Genomic DNA, 20,147 nt, shown 5'->3' on the forward strand with positions numbered 1-20,147 from the left:
TTCCTTAATAGCTTATGAAGTGAGTCATTGACTGTGAATCATTAAGGCCAACTCTTATACATGCTCTTAAATAGCAGTTGTTTTACTAGATGTGAATTACAACCTTCCCCCATAGCCCCCAGATCTCTTTGTCTCACATGTACAAAGCATTCCAACAGTTAACAATATTCTCTTTGTTCTTCAGTAACTTTAGGAAAGCTCTCCAAAAGAAGCGGGGGGAGCAGAGAGGATTTCCTGATTGTAACGTGGTGTACGTGAAATTACCAGCGCCTTTGATCATCGGGAAGTCTCTGGCTTCTATCCTTCTTCCCCTATCAGGGGTCCTTAATCTGGGATTTGCGAACATACATTTGGGAACGGGTTTTCAGTATAATTGGTGTGTCATTTAAAAAAATATTTTATTTCATGTGCTTAGATTCTTATTCTGAGAAGGGGTCCATAGATTTAACCCGACTTCCAAATGGAACAGAACCCTGTCATAAATGTATTTCAACCCGTAAATTTTAGATGGTGAAATTCATGGTCAGGGTGTGAGAAGAAAATTTATCATCTGCGTAATACTGGGCATGAAAAAGGAACTAAAGCAATGATGGCTACCATTTATTTGTTGACCTCCAATATTTTCCAGGCAATACAATAGGTTATTTATGTACTTTTTAGTTTTATATACTTTTTAGTTTTCACCATAAACATGCTGCAAGGATATTATTATCACTTTTATCTTGCAGATGAAATAACTGAAGCCCAGAGAAATTTACTCAATCATTCAAAAATATTCTTAGATACATTAAGAGCAGGCACTGTGTTAGGGACCAGAGATGAAATAATTCACTCACGTCATTATAGCTTCTAAGTAGCAAAGCTGGCCTCAACTAAACCCATCATCCCTTCTACCATGCACTGCATCTTCATCATATCTCAATCTACCTTCTAAAGGTTAAGAGTCCTATTGAGGCGTGTGGAATGCTGAGAAGGTAGCCAACAAGTATTTTTTATATAAACATGAGCTATAAGTAGGTCTCCCTCAAAAGTAGTAATTCTGCTCATGCTTTTCTTCATTCTAGCATTGCCTGAGCAAAACAGAGCCCAATCAGTGATTTCCTGGAATCAGCCCATCCTCTTCTAGGACCATCACTAGTCATGTCATCAAGGACAGAGTAAGAATACGTGTCCACTTTAGTGATGGCATCTGTATGTCCTTGCATCCAGGAAAAGATAGCTACTCCTCTGCCTTGCATCTAATTTGGTGTATGCGCCATTGGTGGGGGAGGGGGCAGTGTGAGAGGGTTTGTTTTGTTTTTGATAGTGATCCCCAAAATTTCTCATTTGTGATTGGAAATATTTAGAACAAGAGACTTTGCAATCTTGAATGTAGATTATATTTTCATTACTAAATATAAGTATGATTTATTGGAACCAAAAGAGCCACTTACGTGCCCATCTCTAGTTCTGGCTTAACCCCTCCTTCTGGCTTAACCCCTCCTTCTGGCTTAACCCCTCCTTCTGGTTTAACCCCTCTTTCTGGATTGGAGGCTGACTGGAGAAGCTGACCATGACACTAAGAGAAGTTGAAAGTGTGATGAGGAATGTTGGCCCATTGTTCCCTGATGAATTTCCTAACTGCTTCATAGGTAATAGGAAGAGAAACACTAAACAACAACGACAACAAAAACTACTCCCTGTGGGTTTATGACAGTAGAACGTAGGTTGGAAATCAAGACTAACTCAAAATTAGTGTGCATGGATATTCTTTTTAATTTTAATTTATAAAAATAAAGAAGAAAAAATGTGTTCAGAATTCTTTTACTTCCGGAAACTCAAAATGGACAAAGCAATGTTGAGTTTTATTTTCTTCGAATTGCATTTCGGGCTGACACCTGGATTACCAGTTTTGTGGGAAAACTGTCCCAATGGCCCTGCCAGGTCCCCTCAAGGGTGAGCAGTGGACAGCTCCAAGTTGGCACCCTGAAAGGCCAGTGAGGGGGGGGGAGGGGGAATGCTAACCCAGAAGGCTTCTGGGGGCTGGGACCTTTTCTCCCCTCAACAGCCCTCTTGGGTTATAGAGAAGGAACATAAGTGACTTTTTCATGCTCATCTCTGAATGTGAGACAGTGGAGGGTTGCGTCACCTCAGTCAGGAACGACCAGGAAGTGGTGTGTTTTATGCCGCTTATCAATTCTTACTGTTGAAAGGGTTGTTTGTTTTGTTTTGTTTTGTGTTTTGTTTTGTTTTCTGTGTTTCTTAAGTCACATACATGGTCAGAGTTGCTCTTTTTCAGAATAGTAAATAACAGATGTTTACTTTTCCCTTTCTGGACATCTGTTTAACAACTTTGGACATAATGAGTACAAGGAAAGAAAAGCATATGCCAGCTGCAGGCTGTATTTTTTTAAATTTTAGAAACAGTGTCTTTGGGAAGAAAGCGTTGTGTTTTGGTTTGTGTGTGTGCATGTTTCTGTTATCAAGTCATTGCTTTCAGTATGTAAAAACTGGTTATTGTTTTGATACAATGGCATTTTTCATAACATTTTTGTCTCTTTTCTGTCTGTATACCCTTCTAATTGATACCAGCCACCCCATGATGTCATTCTTACCTACTTCCTTATAATGCCCAGAGCTGCTCAGCTTCATACCTTATTTCAGCAATCTAGCATTGCCTATACTGCTCTATATATTTACACTGTAGGAATCTGAGACTAAACATATTCAACCCAGCGCTCACTGCCTTCCTCCATGAGCCTTCTCTTCTGCTGGGTGCTCATCACAGCGGCCAGTCCCACCACCCAGACCCTTCTGAGATCTGTGACTTCTTCTCCCCCTCTTTTCATCTCATCGATTGCGAAATGTGATTAATTCACCTTCCTTAACCCTTTGCACTCGCTTGCTTTTTTCTCGATTCCTTTATTCTAATGCTAACCGTGTCGAGTCACACTCAACATCCGAGTGCAAAAGGTTAATACCTCAGCCAGGAGTCTCTTTCTCTTCATTCTCTTTGCCTTCACTCTAGTTAAGATTCATATCTTTAAAATCCTTCAATGGCTTCTCTTTGCCTCAAGGATGAAGTCTAAGCTTCTTATCAAGACTCAGATTAGAGCCCAGCCAGTGTGCTCAGTGGTTGAGTGTTGACCCTATGAACCAGGAGGTCATGGTTTGATTTCTGGTCAGGGCACATGCCAGGGTTGTGGGCTCGATCTCCAGTAGGGGGTGTGCAGGAGGCAGCTGATCAATGATTCTCTCTCATCATTGATATTTCTATATTTCTCTCTCTCTCTCTGAAATTAATAAAAATATTTTTTTTTTTAAAAAGAGAGGGGGGTGGGAAATGACTCAGATTAGAAATCTGAGGAATTCTTCCCACTCAGATTAGCTATGTTTTCATTGAGACTCTCAGTTTCTCTCTCACTCCTGCTTTCTTCCTATTCCCACAGCAACTATTTTAATCCTGCACTATGCTACTCTAACACTCCATCTTATCACCTCCTTATCCTATTCTAACACCCTATCTTATCACCTCCTTATCCTTCTCAGTAGAGGGTTTTACCTCCTTCACTGAGAAACTAGAGACCTTATAGGGAGTTCTTCAAACTGCTGTACCTAACACTAGATGATAACTTATTTACACCACCTTCAATTCATTTATCAATAACCCCCATTCATCAGACAAGTATTTACTAAGGGCCTTTTATCAGCCCAATCTGGTGAGAGATACTAATAAACAAAAAGGCATTTACAGATAAGAGCTACCATGGGAATAAGAACTTGATCTTGATGCCGAGAGTTGAAGTCTTTGGAAGAGTGTATTGGGAAGAAGGAAAAGCATATGGGTACCCAAGGAATAACCTTTTCTTAAGTGTCTGCTCCTCAGAGACTTCCCTGTGTTTTGACACTCAACACGTCATTATCATCATATTTTCATTTCACTGTCTTCCCTAATGGGTCATGAGTTTTTTGGGAATCAGAATGTTGCCCCATCTCTGTACCTACAGTACCCAGCCTCAGGACAGATTTATATAAATATTGAAGATGCTCAATAAATATTTGATGGATATTAAACATGACAATATACAAACTAAAATGTTTACAGTTACTTACTGTGGTGGATTGAGTTGCATCCCCTCCCCCAAAAGTTACCTTGAAGTCCTCACCCCTAGTACCTGTGACTGTGAGGCTTTGCAGGTATAATCAAGTTAAGATGAGGTCATACTCAATTAGTGTGGGTGCTAATCTGATATGACTGGTATCCTTACAAAAAAAGAAGAGACACAGAGATCCATGGAGAACATCATGTGACGATGGAGGCAGAAATTAGAATGATGCATATCTAAGCCAAGAAATGCCAAGGGTTGCCAGCAGCACCAGAAACTGAGAGAATGCCATGGAACAGACTCTCCTCTGGCATCTTCTGAGAGAGCGTGGTCCCCTGACACTTTGATTTCAGACTTCTGCCCTCTCAACTTCTACTTTTTCTTTTTTTGTGTTTTTTTAAAGCCACCCAATTTGTGGTTCTTTGTTATAGTAGCCCTACAAAACCAATATAGTTACTTTTTATTTTTATTAAGAAGCATTTTTGTAGTTCTTGTTGTAATCCTTAGGAAGTGACATTACTGAGGGGCCCAAGCCAAGTTGAGCAGGCAAGAAGTGGGATCATTCTTGTTTAGAAGGTAATTGGCATTTAGAGATCTCTCTTCTAGGCGCACCAAGCTACTTTATTTTTAGAGTGGTTATTTAATGTCCTGGCACAATCAACTGTGCTTACTAAAGGTTCTACCAGGAGTTAAGGGAAAACACTCTGGCTCTCTAACTCCCATGGCCTCTCTCTACAATGGTGTCTAGAAAGTCAGTGTTCATTGACTTCAGATCTCAGGTGGACAAGGAAAGAGTGTGGGAGGTGGGGAGCTGTGGGCAGACCAGAAGAGAGGGCACCCACTTTTCTAAATAAACCTCCCACGCGCTTGTGAGACCCTCAAGCCCCACCAGCCCCAGACTGGCTGCCCTACCCCATTTTGCTCTCGGGCCAGGAGCTTGTCCTCTCAAGTGTTATGTGATTTGAAAACTCGGCATTTCTTTTACTTCTTGGTGATTTTTGCCTTGTAAGTCGCACACGTTAACATCTGAATTTAAACAGAGCGATGGGAGAATGAGCCTCTCTTTTAACAGCTCCTAATTCATTCTGGAACTAGACGTCCCTGGGTCATTGGCAATGCTGGGTGTTCCCGTAGCTTTTAACTAAAATGTGTGTGTCTGTGTTTCAGGCAACACTCCTTAAAACTGCAAGATAGTCATGGATTTTGCTTGCATTGAGGGCCTTGAGCGGGTGGAAGTAGGAGGCAAGCAAAGCATCGTGTCCATTTGTCTGGGGGACATGCTCTGAAAGGGGATTGTCTGCTGTCCTCTTGGTCTTTGTGTCAATGAGATTTGTAGTGTTTACTGGGAGCATACAGTTATCTGGAAAATTCAGACTGATGACAATGGTATTTGAGATGCTCCTGTAGGTCTGCTTCTAGGTAGATGGGAAAATGTATGTTCCAAGGTACAAGTGCTTGTTGACTTTTCAAATGCAGCCAGTCACCGCTCCATCAGGGACTCGGAACGGCAGTGCCGGCCTTCCTGTCCATTTGATGAGCACGTCAAAGGACGATCTTAAGTACTTTATAGTCTAATAATTTTATTTTCCTTCTTCAGTTTGCAATCTAATCTCAGAAACTGAAAAAAACCTATTTTTTACTTCCCCCCCCTTTCTTATTTAGGCTGAAATGGATTTCTTTCTGAGCTTGCACACACAAAAAATTGCCTTTGCTGATTAAAAATAAAAAAAAGTAGTTTACCCTCAAGCTGGCTGCATTGGAATAAAGGAGGATTTTGACATGAGAGAGTGTGCAACTTTTATAATATCAATATAGAGTAATTGTAGCCAATACGAGAAGTAATAGAATTACTTATTTGATGGATAGGAGTGTTGGCTTTTGTGTGTGTGTTTGGAAAATTGGGAAGCTGGGAGACACTCTTAAATCATCAGCTTCTCCAGAACTCTTCTCAAATGCTTATTGTCATGACAACCATGTCTTTCATAAACCCAGGCTCTGAGTGTAATACAGATGGGGCTGGTAACAAGATAGAGTTGCCATCTGCTTTGTTTTCTCTGAGGGACTTTTTTTTTTTTTTATCCCTAAGTTCGATCCTCATATATGAAAGTCTTGACTCATCTTTCATTCTCCTGATAAAATACTTCCCTATCTGTCATCACATACCTTACTTATTGTTAAATGGAGGGGGGAAAGAATAATTTGCATGCATACAAACAGATATGTTTTAATAATTTATTCCCATATCTACTTTGCAGAGTCTCATTTGAGGTGCTTTGTATTTCAGTAGTACAGTCAAAAGTGAGCTTGGGAAAAAGTTGGAGTAAGGCAGTAATTTTTCAAGAAAAAAGTAAAATGGTCATTCCTTTTGAACATTGTATTAATATCTGTGCTTCCTGCAATTTGTAATAATCTCTGTTTTTACTTTCCAACAAAAAGGAGCACCTCCATTCTTTAGGAGAGGAAAACCTTTTCCCGTTACTGAATTTGGAGAGAAATTTGCCAACTAAATGAATGCTTATATGAGAGAGGAAGCCTAACGCCTCATCTGGCCCTTTACAAAAGATGCAATGACATCGTCTCATTAATTTACTACATAAACTGAGAACATATGTATTTTTTCTTTTTCATCCTCACCTGAGGATATGTTCATTGACTTGAGAGAGAGAGAGAGAGAGAGAGAGAGAGAGAGAGAGAGAGAGAGAGAGAGAGAAAGACATCGAATGGTTGTCTCCTGTACTTGCCCTGACCTGGGATTGAACATGCAACCCAGGTATGTGCCCTGACTGGGAATTGAACCCCCCAACTCTTCAGTGCATGGGCCAATGCTCCAACCAACTGAGCCACCTGGTCAGGGCTGAGAACATATTTTTTAAAGAAAGTTATTTATAATTTCAAAAGTTCATATATGCTGTGATCAGAATTAAGATATATTCAGACTTTGAAAAATAAGAAAATGCATATCTAGCAATTTAAAGGTGTGTGGTAAATTAAATCACTAAATCACTGAATAAAGGTTAAGGAAATATTTCATATTTAAAGTGAAGAATAATTTCCTCCTTCTTATTATAATTATTTTACATATGCTGTCTCTATATATAAAAGGCTAATAGGCAAAGTGTCCCCTCGGGAGTTCGACTGGGAGACCAGGAGTTTGACCGCTTGCTATGATGTGCACTGACCACCAGGGGGTGGTGAGGAATGAAGGAAGGCCCGGGTCGACAGCCGGCAGCCAGAAGGAAGGCCCCAGCAGGCCACTGGAAGGCCCTGATTGGCCTTGATCGCTGGCCAGGCCTATGGACCCTACCTGTCCATGAATTTTGTGCACCGGGCCTTTAGTAATCTATAATTCTAAACCTTAAAATCTCAAAATGCTTTAACAAATTTTTAGTTTTTGTCAGAGAAGTTCTATAATTACCTCTGTAAATCAGAGAAAATTTATTTCCATTCCCTCTTCTTATGTCCTATATATTGATGTATAAACATGATTATGTGCTGATGGATGGGCAATATATCACACACACAAATACAGACCCAGAAGCAGGAACAATGACTAAACAATACTGGGCTGATGTCTAGAGCAGGGAAAACTGCTGGAAAATTTATGAAGTGGAGTCTGAATACATTTATGGGGGTCTATATAATAATTTTTTCACAGGAACATTATAAGGATCTTTGAATGCAGTTCTGGGAAGGGTTTTAAAACCAAGCAAAGTTGAGTAAACTTGAAACCAGTTTGTCTTTGGATTTCCTTCCTGTGAGTAAGCCTATAGTGAATAGACCATTCATTGTCCCAAGACCTTTTCAGAGGAAAGACAATTGTCTGCATTTAGTTTATACCTCATGTATGCATTATAAGAGAGACACGGGGTCTACTTCAGCCCCTTCCAAGAAAGCTCTCTGTTGGTTTTTCTCTTTCATTTGAATAAAAGCAGAAGTAGAAAGTGCTAGTTTTTATTTTGGATGTGCCATAGAAACACCACCTTTGAATCTGTCCAGGCAAAAATAATTCTCAGAGTAAGATGGGTGATGCTCTGTTGCCTTGCTCTGAAGGAAGTGGTAATAATGATGACACAAGTGTCTCTGTAATATTATGACAAACAAAACATGGTATCCTGCTCAGGCTGCATAGTCAAGATTAGAAAGTTGATGGATTTGTATAGATATCAGGACTTCCATAATCTGTAATTGTGTCAACATATGGTCATCTTTCTAAGAGGTATTGGTGGTGTGCACCATTAATTGTAAAAAGCAGTATCTTTATTTATTTTAAAAACCTTTAAATGGAATTCTTCAGTCTTTACTCAAGCAATTGGCTGTCAACTATACTAAACTAGCATTCCCGTTGCAGGAAAAATCCTGCAATAGGGTTTCCTGTTGCACTCTACCCCGCCCTGCCTGCTCTCCTCCCTTGTCCCCCGGCCCGCCTTCTCCGCCAGCCCACCTGCTTTTCCCTTCTCCCCCAGCCCCGCCTCCGCTCCTCCCTTCTCCCCTGGCCCCGTCTCCGCTCCTCCCTTCTCCTCCCTGCTGGCTTGCTTGCTTCTCCGAAGCTTTGCTCCCTTCTGCAGCTCTAGGCTTCTTTCTACGCTGCCTTGATAAGCAAATTAGCCGCCATCTTTGTTGGGGTAATTTGCATACTCGTCCTGATTGGTTGGTGGGCATGGCTTGGCTGGTGGGCATGGCTTGGGTGTAGCGAAGGTGCAGTCAATTTGCATATTTGTCTATTATTAGGTAGGATGTGATGCCTTCTTAAAATATCACATTTGTCACATTCAGTTCTTCACTTGCCACTGGTTTTTATTGCTCAACATTGGTCTTGAGAACTCAGTTTTATTTCCCAAGGCAGGTAGTCTCAGGGCAAGTTTCCTCTCTCTACCCCAAGGCAATGAGAAGCCGCAAACACAGTGTGAAATTCTGCTGAGTTCAGTAGAAAACAATTGATCATTTACCCCGGGGGGTGTAAGAATACAGCTGCCTTCTGGATTTGCTAAACATCTTGAAATGCTTTGAGTGCAATAAAACCCCAAACGTGCCTCTTTTCCTCATTTTTCCACGTCCCTATTTTAGGAGAAATATAATCCACATGCTCTCGTTCCTCCACTTTTAAATCATTAAAATGTTGTTTTGTAAGAGCTGTTTGATGTCCAGGAAGCCTTTTATCCTTTTTATTAGGTTCTTCTCATGTATAAATAAAAGAGAAAACAATAAACAGAAAACAACATGGGATCATGACTCAATCAGGGCAAACACGGTGTGCCCCATTTCAGTCTGAAGTTCTAGATCGAAAATATTTTCAAACAAAACGTTTCCCTTTTTGCTTTGCAAAAGCAGGGCTCCCTCCTATTGGGCAGAAGGGAGGCTGTTTGGATGAAGGAGAGCTGAGAACTAACATTCATTGAGCAGTGACTCTGGTACTCTGGGACATCTGCCCACTGCTTAATTTTTACAGCAACCCTAATGAGAGGTCAGTCCATCTGCATCGTACAGATAGGAAGGGCTTTCAGAAATCTTAAGTATCTTGGCCACAGGCCACAGAATAATTTCAAGACAGGTCTACTTGATGTATTGGTTCAGAGTCTTTTCATTTTTTCCTTCCTCATTCTCTTATTTTTTTTGGTGGGGGAGGGAGGTGCCCTGTAGACAATCAAAAAGTCCTGTGTTGAGAGAAGTGACTTGGAAATACCTGTAATCAGGCCTGAGGATGAGGACTGCTGTAGCCTCCAGAAAGCATCAGCGTGGTGTTGACGAGGTGGCTATTTAGTATGGTAGCTGCTTAAGCGCATTGGATAGGCGGTATTGTACCGCATTGTCCATCCGTACAGCAGAGGGAAGCCAGAAGAGACACAGGGATGGCGGCACAGCGCCCGGCTCTTGCACTGTGACTCACAGTATGTCTCAACTAGGGATACCCCATTACCATTTATTTTATTTTGTAACAGTGGTACATAGTTGGCAAGAGTAGTATATGACATTATTTGTTTAAATGGCTTAAACTCATTTCTTAAAGAAGAATATTTCAATGCTTATATGTTATTGGAAACATCTTAAAGTAGTATAGAGTGGAAATCACGGTTCTAATGGGTCTCTCTATAATGGGACGTGCATATAAAAGGTAATCTCAGAGGGAAGGGGGATGGAAGAGATTAACCAAAGAACTTATATGTATACTAGAGGCCCGGGGCATGAAAATTCGTGCACTGGGGGGGGGGGGGGGGGGTGGCGGGCGGGGGGCGGGGAGGGGTGAGTCCCTCAGCCCGGAATGCACCCTCTCACAGTCCAATACCCCTCAGGTAGGGTCCCTAGGCTTGGCCTGAGAACAGGGCCTATTGGGGCTTTCCTTCCCCTGGCTGCAGGCAGCTGGCCCCACCCCCCGCCACTGCCACTGCTTGCCATCTGTGCAGCGCTGCCCCCCCCCCCTCCCCTGCCACCAGTGGCCTCCCTCTGCAGGTGACAGGTATGGGGTGTGATGGCTTGGCTGGCCTGGGCCTCCCTCTGCAGGGTGATTGCTGGCCAGTGGCACAATTGCCACAGATTCGTTGTTGATGGCCTGGACCTCCCTCTTTCTTTGTTGGGGGGTGGGACTAGTCCAGCAAGGGGCCATCTGCCTACCTGATCACCCCTAACTGCTGGCCTGCCTGCCTGATCACCCCTAACCACTCTGCCTGCCTGCCTGATGCCCCTAACTGCTTGTTTGGGGACGGGGCCAGCCTGGCGAGGGGCCGTGGTGGTTCTGGTCTCTGGTTGTTACACTTATGGTGGCTGGCCTTTTATTATATAACCCATGGACACAGACAATAGGATGATGAAGGCCTGGGGTGGGGCAGGAACTGGTGGAGAGGGTAATGGGGGAGAAAGGGGAATATCTGTAATTTTCTCAACAATAAAGTTTAAAAAAGAAAAGAAAAGAATAGGAAATCCAAAATTTTATTTGAAGGGGGAAGGTCATACTCAACTACACCGAGGAATAGATGGTCCATAGTATGGCATTATGTTTCTGTTTTCTGTAGATAAAGGGAAAAAACAAAACAAATGGAGGATAAGAAGCTTAGCATTTGAACTGGGTTCTAGGTTCTTCTGACATTATCTGCTCTATAGGCTTTCTCCCAGAGATCCAAAGTTTTATTCCACTTGCAGCTGACATTGTGGTGTAATCTCCGCCCTCCCTCCCTCCCTCCCTCCCTCCCTCCCTCCGTCCCTCCCTCCCTTTTTTCTTTCCTTCCTTTCTTTCCTTTCTCTCTCTCTTTCTCTCCCTCCTTCTATTTCCCCCTCCCTCCTTCCATTTCTTTTTTCTTTCTTTTAAACTTGTTCTACTTTTGCATTAAATCTTAGGCATCAGGGAAAAGAGTTGAATTATGTAAGTCTTGAGCTAAGGCAATGCAGAAAGAATGCAACAGGCAATTTCATAAGTGACATTTTTGAGAACATTGGGGTCATCTTTTGACAGAACACGATTTTTTTTTGAAGGTCAAGAAACTAATATTTTTCTCCCAGTGGATTTACCAAGGGAACCAACCACCTGGCCTTATTTTGTAGATGGCACTCCCTGAGAAAAGTTGCTCTTTTTATTTACAGGGTTTTTACTTTGCTTTGCATCTCTGTGGATTGTATCTCACGCAAATAAGAAATATCATTACCGTAGAGCTTATTTTTCTCATGCCTTTACTGAAGAGCCACTCTGATTTATCTGCTACTCCATAGCAGTGCAGAGCTTTACACTGATATGTATTACACTAACTACTTTGCCTAAGGATCTCTGCACCTTTCAATATGGTTTCTAAGAGCCTTACCATACCCAGTAAGAGACAGTAAGGCTTTAAGAATCTCCTGTGGGCTCAGGCCAACTGAACAATTGCATGGCAGTCCCTGGCAGAGTGAGAAAGAGGACAGAGGGAATGGGGAAGACACACCATGAGCTCCTTTCAAGTAAAACTTAGTTAAAAATTTTGGAGGAAAAGGTTATTTTTTTATGGAGGACAGAAGCAGGAATGTCTTTCCTTGGTGATGAGGCTTGGAATGAGTGGTTGTACATACACGGTGGTCTTTTCCGTGAACGACCCCTGCCCACACAGGGGTGGGGAGTAGGATTTGAGGCATGTCTGTTGTTTCCAGATTATTCTATCTCTGGATACTCTACTGGACCTGTAAATGCCGACTGGAAAACAATAAACACTCTGTTCACTTAAAAAATTTTATTTTACAAAATGAGATTTCCTTGTAGGTGATTTCACTTGGTTTCAATCAACTATTGTTACTACTTTTTAGGTATGTGCTCTGTCCCACTGGTGTGGATTCCACAGCCCCACAGCCCCCCTGTCACTGTCACTAAGATGGGAATCCCTAAGCGATAGGAGGCGAGTCACCTCTCGCTGTCTCACCTGTCACTGATGCCTCTATTCACACCCCATAGATGCTGCTACCTCCCATCCTCATACTGGCAACACTTTCAAGTGTTCGAGAAAGGCATTGTTGAATGCTTCTGGGTTCTTATAGCAGATCAGTTGAAATTGCATATTGGATCATTCTTTCTGTTTGTGAGGAAAATAGGTCAAGTGATTGAAGCTTGATGTCAATAGATAGTTGGCCCCATATCATTTTGTTTGATATTTATTGCATTATTTTTCTCCATTGGTTATAAATTGAGAGTATTAATGGATATTTCTTAAATACCCTTTAAGCTCCCGTGTGGCTAAATAATATTGAGAACAGTGTATCCAAAGGAAGGAGACACTCCCCTATTAACTTCCTTCCATCGCCCTCACATTCATTGAGGTTAATTGACAGCCTTCTTTCCATGCTGCCTCAAGGAACTTGCAGAGGACACAGTTGTAAGATCTACAATAACCCTTATCTGCAGGCACTATGCACAGATGGGAAAGATGATCAGACTGTTTCTTTTTGAGAGATCTACATCATTTCAACGGAAGGACGGAATCAGACTGAAACCATATTACTAACAGACACACTTCAGACAGATTTCATAATCACCAGACGTGTGTGGTATGGTTATGGTGAGCTTCTGAGGTTCCCAAAAGACCACTAAAACTGTTTGGCTTAAGCAGTACTGACGTTTTGAAGTTGGAATTAAAAAGAATGATTCACTTTAATATTAAGGTTGCCACCAGAAAGTGCTTCTTGGGTTTTCCAAAATCGATTGGCTCCATGGCCAGCTGCCGTTCTCTCGAGAGACACCCCCAAATCTCATCCTATATGATTACTTGAGGTTGAGGGAATGTATTGAATGACACAGGGTGGGTTTGATAAGGAGTGACATTATCACCTGATTACATTTTTTTCCACATAAAATAGTGAATTCATGAAAGAAAATAACTCACTTTTTTTTATTGCTGTTGTTTTTATTTATTATTTTAAATTTATCTTTATTGTTGAAAGTATTACAGATGTCCCTCCCTTTATCCCCATTGACCCCCTCCACCCTGCACCCGCCCCTCCCAGGCCTTCACCCCACTATTGTCTGTGTCCATGAGCTATGCATATATGCATACAAGTTCCCCGGTTAATCCAAGATCTCACTTTTGAATGTTAACATTTCTGAAAGTGAGTTTAATTTACAGGATGACTTGACATTGTCGTTATGAGACTTCATTCAGAAGACTGGGGTGAAATCTTAGAGAACTGGAACTTCCCTGAGAGCTTTCCTGATCAGTACTGCTCCCCGGAGTAGACGTTGGGCACTGAGAAATGGGAGCATCTCCTGCTGCCTCCAGCAGTGTTCTCCCAGAGCAAGGCTAGTCCATTTCGATCCAACATACTCCGGAGGCAGAGAGCTGCAGGCTGTTGGGATACATGCTCCTTTTCTCCCTGGGAGGCCTGAAACCCAATCACTGTCTTTTAATCCTTTCATTTATAAAAAAATTTTCAATTGCAGTCGCGTACAATGTTATATTAGTTTCAAGTGTACAACATAGTGATTTAACATTTCTATAACTTAAAAGTGATCACCCGGATAAATCTAGTCCCATCTGACACCATACACAGTTATTACAGTATTATTGACTTTATTCCCCGGGCTGCCATTTACATCCCAGTGACTATTTTTATGACTGGCAATCGCTGTTGTTTGATTCTTTAGTTTTTCTTGTAAACAAAGCTGCCCACGTTCTCTTCAGTTACCAGTCCTGCTTTATGTGAGCAAAACCCAGTGTTTCCAATGGTAAAGGCTCTGTTTTGGGCCTTAGGATGGCTGCGTGATGGAGCAGAAGTTGCAATAATTTGGGCTTTAAAAAAGCAGGATTTGATAGAATCATGAATTTTATGCTTCCCATGGGTACAAGTCTAGCAGGATTTGCAGGAACATGCCTAATTAATGTGAATGTCATGTAGAATAATCTGTTGGAAGCACATGAACAGATACTCAACATCATTAGTTATTAGGGAAATGCACAGTGTCAGTGTGATACTTCTGGGCATGTACCAGAACATCTAAAATTGAAGAAACTGACCATACCAAGTATTGGTGAGGACAGCTGGTGGAAATGCTAATGAAACAGTCACTTTTGAAAACAGTTTGGCAGTTTCTTAAAACATTAAAAAACACCTACTGTATGCTTGAGCCATCATACTCTTAAATTGAAGGTGGGGCAAAAGTAGGTTTTCAGTTGTTCATATGGAAATTAATACAATAATTAATAAATACTAATAGAAGAATAAACTCGTTTCACGTACTTACAACTGTAAACCTACTTTTGCCCTAGCCTGTACTTACTCAAGGCATGACAGCATGTCCATACAAAAAGTTGTACAAGGATTGCTCCTAGGAGCTTTATTTGTAACTAGAGGCCCGGTGCATGAAATTTGTGCACGGGGGTGAGGGAGGGGGATCCCTAGGCCTGGCCAGCAGTCAGGGCCGATCTGGGCCTTCTGGCTGCTAGCTGGGGCCTTCCTTCATTTTGTGCCACTCCCTGGTGGTCAGCGCACATCATAGTGAGCCATTGACTCCCAGTCTCCTGATAGAACTCCTGCGGGGACACTTTGCATATTAGCCTTTTATATATATACACTAGAGGCCCAGTGCATGAAATTTATGCACGGGGGTGGGGGGGAATCCCTCAGCCCAGCCTGCACCTTCTCCAATCTGGGACCCCTTGGGGGATGTCTGACTGCTGGTTGTGGGATCGGGCCTAAACTGACAGTTGGACATACCTCTCGCAATCTAGGACCGCTGGCTCCTAACCACTCACCTGCCTGCCTGCCTGATCGCCCCTAACCACTCTCCCCTGCCATCCTGATCACCTCTAACCACTCTCCCCTGCTGGCCTGATCACCCCTAACCACTTTGCCTGCCTGCCTGATCGCCCCTGACTGCCTCTGCCTCAGCCCTGCCACCGTGGCTTTGTCAGGAAGGAGGTCTGCTCTATCTGGTCTAATTAGCATATTACCCTATTATTAGTATAGGTAACCCCAAACTGGAAACAACCCAAATGTCCAATGAAAAGATAAACAATTGTATTTATTTATTGGCTATGTCCATACAATGAAATACCACTCAGCAATTGAAAGAATCAATATTAATATATGCAATGACATAGATAAATCTCAAGAGAATTTTGCTGAGTTAAAGAAGTTGAATAAAAAAGTGCAAGACTTGTGAATTGAATTAACATGGTAACAGTGGGGATATAGGAAGGAGAGGAAGAACTTTTGCATTACTTTAAAAATAGAATTGATGAAATTTGATTATGGCATAAGAGCTGGAGGGGTCATAGACTTTGCGGTCTTTCTCTAGCTTATGTTAAATATGTTTGTCTATGTGGAACATCACCTAGTTTGCAGTAAGGATTACATAAAAGATGATGATTAAGTATATAATAAACTAGAGGCCCAGTGCACGAAATTCGTGCATGAGGGGGTGTGTCCCTCAGCCCAGCCTGCACCCTCTCCAATCTGGAACCCCTCAAGGGATGTCCTACTGCCCATTTAGGCCCGATCCCGATAGGATCGGGCCTAAACGGGCAGTCGGACATCGATCGGGCCTAAACGGGCAGTCGGACATCCCTCTCACAATCCAGGACTGCTGGCTCCCAACTGCTTGCCTGCCTGCCTTCCTGATTGCCCCTAACTGCTTCTGCCTGCCAGCCTGATCACTCCATAACCACTCCCCTGCCAGCCTGATTGATGCCTTACTGCTCCCCTGCTAGCCTGATTGCCCCTAACTGCCCTCCCCTGCTAGCCTGGTCACCCCTAACTGCCCTACCCTGAAGGTCTGGTCCCCCCCAACTTCCCTCCCCTGCTGACCATCTTGTGGCGGCCATCTTGTGGCGGCCATCTTGTGTCCACATGGGGGCAGCCATCTTTGACCACATGTGGGTAGCCATCTTATGTGTTGGAGTGACAGTCAATTTGCATATTACTCTTTTATTAGATAGGATACAGGCCTGGGGCACTGGTGGGGGCCGGCTGTTTTGCCCTGAAGGGTGTCCCGGATCAGGGTGGGGGTTCCCTTGGGGCATGGGGAGGCCTTGGCGAGGGGCCTGTGGTGGTTTGCAGGCTGGCCACAACCCCCTGGTGACCCAAGCAGAGGCCCTGGTATCTGGGATTTATTTGTCTTCTATAATTGAAACTTTGTAGCCTCTAGTGGAGTCCAGGGCCGGCCAGGGTCTGCAGGAAGCTTGGCTTCCTCCATTGCCAGGGAAACCCAAGCCTCCTGCTCGCTCTGTGGCCGCAGCCATCTTGGTTGGGTTAATTTGCATACTCGCTCCTGAATGGCTGGTGGGCGTGGCTTGTGGGTGTAGCAGAGGTACGGTCAATTTGCATGTTCTCTTTTATTAGATAGGATGATGAGCTAATTGTTTAATACTGATCCTGTGATAGCTCCAGTACTCCCCCTCCCCCCAAAAGAAACATCCAGTAGGCAAACTATCAATACTTGCTTGCTTAGGGAAAACAAACTTATATTTTGGCTTTCTAATGAAACAAGTATAGATAGCTAATAAAAGTGTAGTATTAGGTGATACCTCATTGTGGTTTTAATTTGCATCTCTCTGATGATTAGTGACCTTAAGCATTTTTTCATGTCAAGTGTCATCTGTATGTCCTCTTTGGAGAAATGTCTATTTAGGTCTTTTGCCCATTTTTTTAATTGGATTGTTTGTCTTCCTCTTGTTGAGTTGTATGAGTTCTTTGTATATTTTGGAAATTAAACTTTATCAGCTGTATCATTAGCAAATATGTTCTCCCATACCTTGAGTTCTCTTTGCATTTTGAAGATGGTTTCTTTTGCTGTGCAGAAGCTTTTGAGTTTGATGTAATCCCATTTGTTTATTTTTCCCTTTGTATCAGTGAAAATTCTGCTATGTGAGATGTCTGTGATTTTACTGCCTATGTTTTCTTGTAGGATTTTTATGGTTTCATGTTTATATTTAAGTCTTTTATCCATTTTGAGTTTATTCTTGTGTGTGGTGTAAGCTGGTGGTTTAGCTTCTTCTTTTTTTTTTTTTTTTTTGCATGTATCTGTCCAATTTTCCCTACACCATTTATTAAAGAGACTGTCTTTACTCCATTGCATGCTCTTGCCTCCTTTGTCAAATATTAAATGACCATAATGGTGTGGGTTGATTTCTGGGATCTCTGTTCTGTTCCATTGAACTTCATGCCTGTTCTTGTGCCAATATCAGGCTGTTTTGAATGCAATGGCTTTGGAGTATAGTTTGGTATCACTATGATCCCTCCAACTTTGTTCCTCTTTCTCAAGATTGCTGTGGCTCTTTGAAGTCTTTTTAGGTTCCATATACAATTTTGGAATATTTTTCTAGTTCTGTTGGAATTTTAATAGGACTAGTGTTGAATCTACAGATTGCTTTGGGTAGTATGAACAAATCAACAAATGAAAAACGGTGGTAAGGATGTGGAGAAAAGGGAGCCTTGCACACTGCTGGTGGGAATGCAGACTGGTGCAGCCACTGTGGAAAACAGTATGGAGTTTCCTCAAAACATTAACTATGGAACTCCCATTTGATCCAGTGGTCTCACTTCTAGAAATATATCCTAAGAATCCTGAAACACCAATCAGAAAGAATACATGCACCTCTATGTTCATAGCAGTGCAATATATAATAGCTAAGATCTGGAAACAGCCCAAGTGCCCATCAGTAGATGAGTGGATAAAAAAAGCTGTAGTACATTTATATAATGAAACATTACGTAGCTGTAAAAAAGAAATATCTCTTACCCTTTGAGACAGCATGGATGGACCTGGAGAATATCATGCTAAGCAAAATAAGCCAGTTAGAGAAAGACAAATATCTCACTTATACGTGGAATCTAAAGAAGAAAATAAATTGACAAACAAGATAGGATCACAGACATGGATAGAAGCATAAAACAGACTGACAGATCTCAGAGGGAAGATGGGAAGGAGGGTGGGTAGAGATTAATCAAATAAGCCTATATACATAAGCCATGGACACACACAATAGACAGGTGAAGACTGAGGGTGCGTGAGACATGGGTGGGGGACATAGGAGGAAAATAAGGGACATCTGTAATACTCTCAACAATAAAATAAAATTTAAAAGGAAAAAAAAAGTATAATATTGGGGAAGTAAAATGAAGAAAAGCTCACAGAAAAATGGCATTGCTAGAGCCAGTCTCATGGACAAGAGAGAGCAGAGGGTTGAGGGCAGAGAGACCAAAGAAGGAAATAGAATCTATGGGATGCCTCAGGGGAAAAGAACAGGAAACTGATTTGGAAAGCAGCCAGCTTTATGGACATCTTGTTAATTGAATGCCTCTGTGATTCTGTCATATCTTAATTTGTGTGGTTGGATTTACTTGGTCACTTGATCCAAAGTCTATAATTAATTGCAGCTCATAACAGGTAGTGTCAGTTGTGCTCCAGGGCATAGTTTCTGGAGATTATATTCCATCTCTGACCTTAACACCATATAAGCTCTCCGAACATCTGTTTCCTCATCTGTACAATGGTATCTCCCATCAGTTCCTACCTCTTAGAGTTGTTGTATTAATAAGAGATTAAAAGAAATTGTGCACAAGAAGTGTTTAGCATTGCTTCTAATCCATAGTAAGGGCTCATAGAGAACAGTCCCTATTCGTTCAGACCCCTCCTTGGTTGCATTCCTCTTACCAGCAACGACTACTTTTTATGTTAAGTCAGCAGGGTTTTCCTTGTCTTGTTTCAGGCTTTGTGGATTTGACCCTCCATGATCAGGTCCACCTTTTGGAATGTGCATGGCTAGAGATCCTGATGATTGGACTCGTCTGGCGCTCCATGGAGCACCCAGGGAAGCTCCTGTTTGCTCCTAACTTGCTGTTGGACAGGTGAGTGACCTGGCTGTAGCTTGGGGGAAGCACATCCTGTGTAATCCCCAGGTTATTCCTGAAGCGCTTTCACTCAGTCCTCCGGGAAGCTTCCAAGAATTTGATCAGGTACGTTTACTCTGCAAATGGGCAAATCTGGGTGATGGAGGCCAATCAAGGTCACAGAGGTCTATGAATAACTTTCTGCTAGGCGTCTTCCTAGATTAGCTCTGTTATTTCTAAACTATATGTGTATTTGCACTTATATATTTATACAGTGTCCAGTATTTTCATGGCAAATATACCTAGAACCCGTTCATATGTATATGTATATATGTATGTGTATGTATAATGTGTGTACTGATAAAACTATGAACCATAATTTTCTAACTCCACCTTCACCTTGTTTGTTATATAAAAGAAAGGATGACTAACCTTCCTTTAATTAAAATACATTTTTGGCCCATGGACATCCAAACCACAATAGCCTTTCCATTTCCTTCTCCAATTTTCCCATCAGTAAATGAGGAAGTCTGACCAGAGTTCTGAAGGCCTCTTCCAGTTCTGCCAATTCATAAAAGTTACTTGTTTATTTTAGAAAATGAATTCGCTTTTCAAATGTGCTGCCGTATTTATGTCCCATTTGGGTTGACTTGGGTTGTGAGTCCCATTGTTCTTCATTGTTCAACCACTGCTCAGAGTAATAGAATTACACACTATTCACCAGCAGCTCCCACTGGCCGAGTCCCTACCCAGCACCAGCTGCCGTGCTAAATGCTTTACATACATGAG

The 20,147-nt window shown here is 42.1% G+C and overlaps 1 protein-coding gene across 1 annotated transcript in view; it reads left to right on the forward strand.

The window, feature by feature from the left end:
- ESR1 (estrogen receptor 1) overlaps positions 1-20,147 on the forward strand; it is a 222,016-nt gene that overhangs the window by 140,262 nt on the left and 61,607 nt on the right. The window contains exon 5 of the mRNA XM_008158585.3: positions 19,238-19,376. Coding sequence (XP_008156807.2) covers positions 19,238-19,376 — 139 coding nt within the window. The remainder of the gene's footprint in view (positions 1-19,237; positions 19,377-20,147) is intronic.

The sequence above is a fragment of the Eptesicus fuscus genome, chromosome 10, assembly GCF_027574615.1.
Source record: "Eptesicus fuscus isolate TK198812 chromosome 10, DD_ASM_mEF_20220401, whole genome shotgun sequence".
Taxonomy (NCBI): domain Eukaryota; kingdom Metazoa; phylum Chordata; class Mammalia; order Chiroptera; family Vespertilionidae; genus Eptesicus; species Eptesicus fuscus.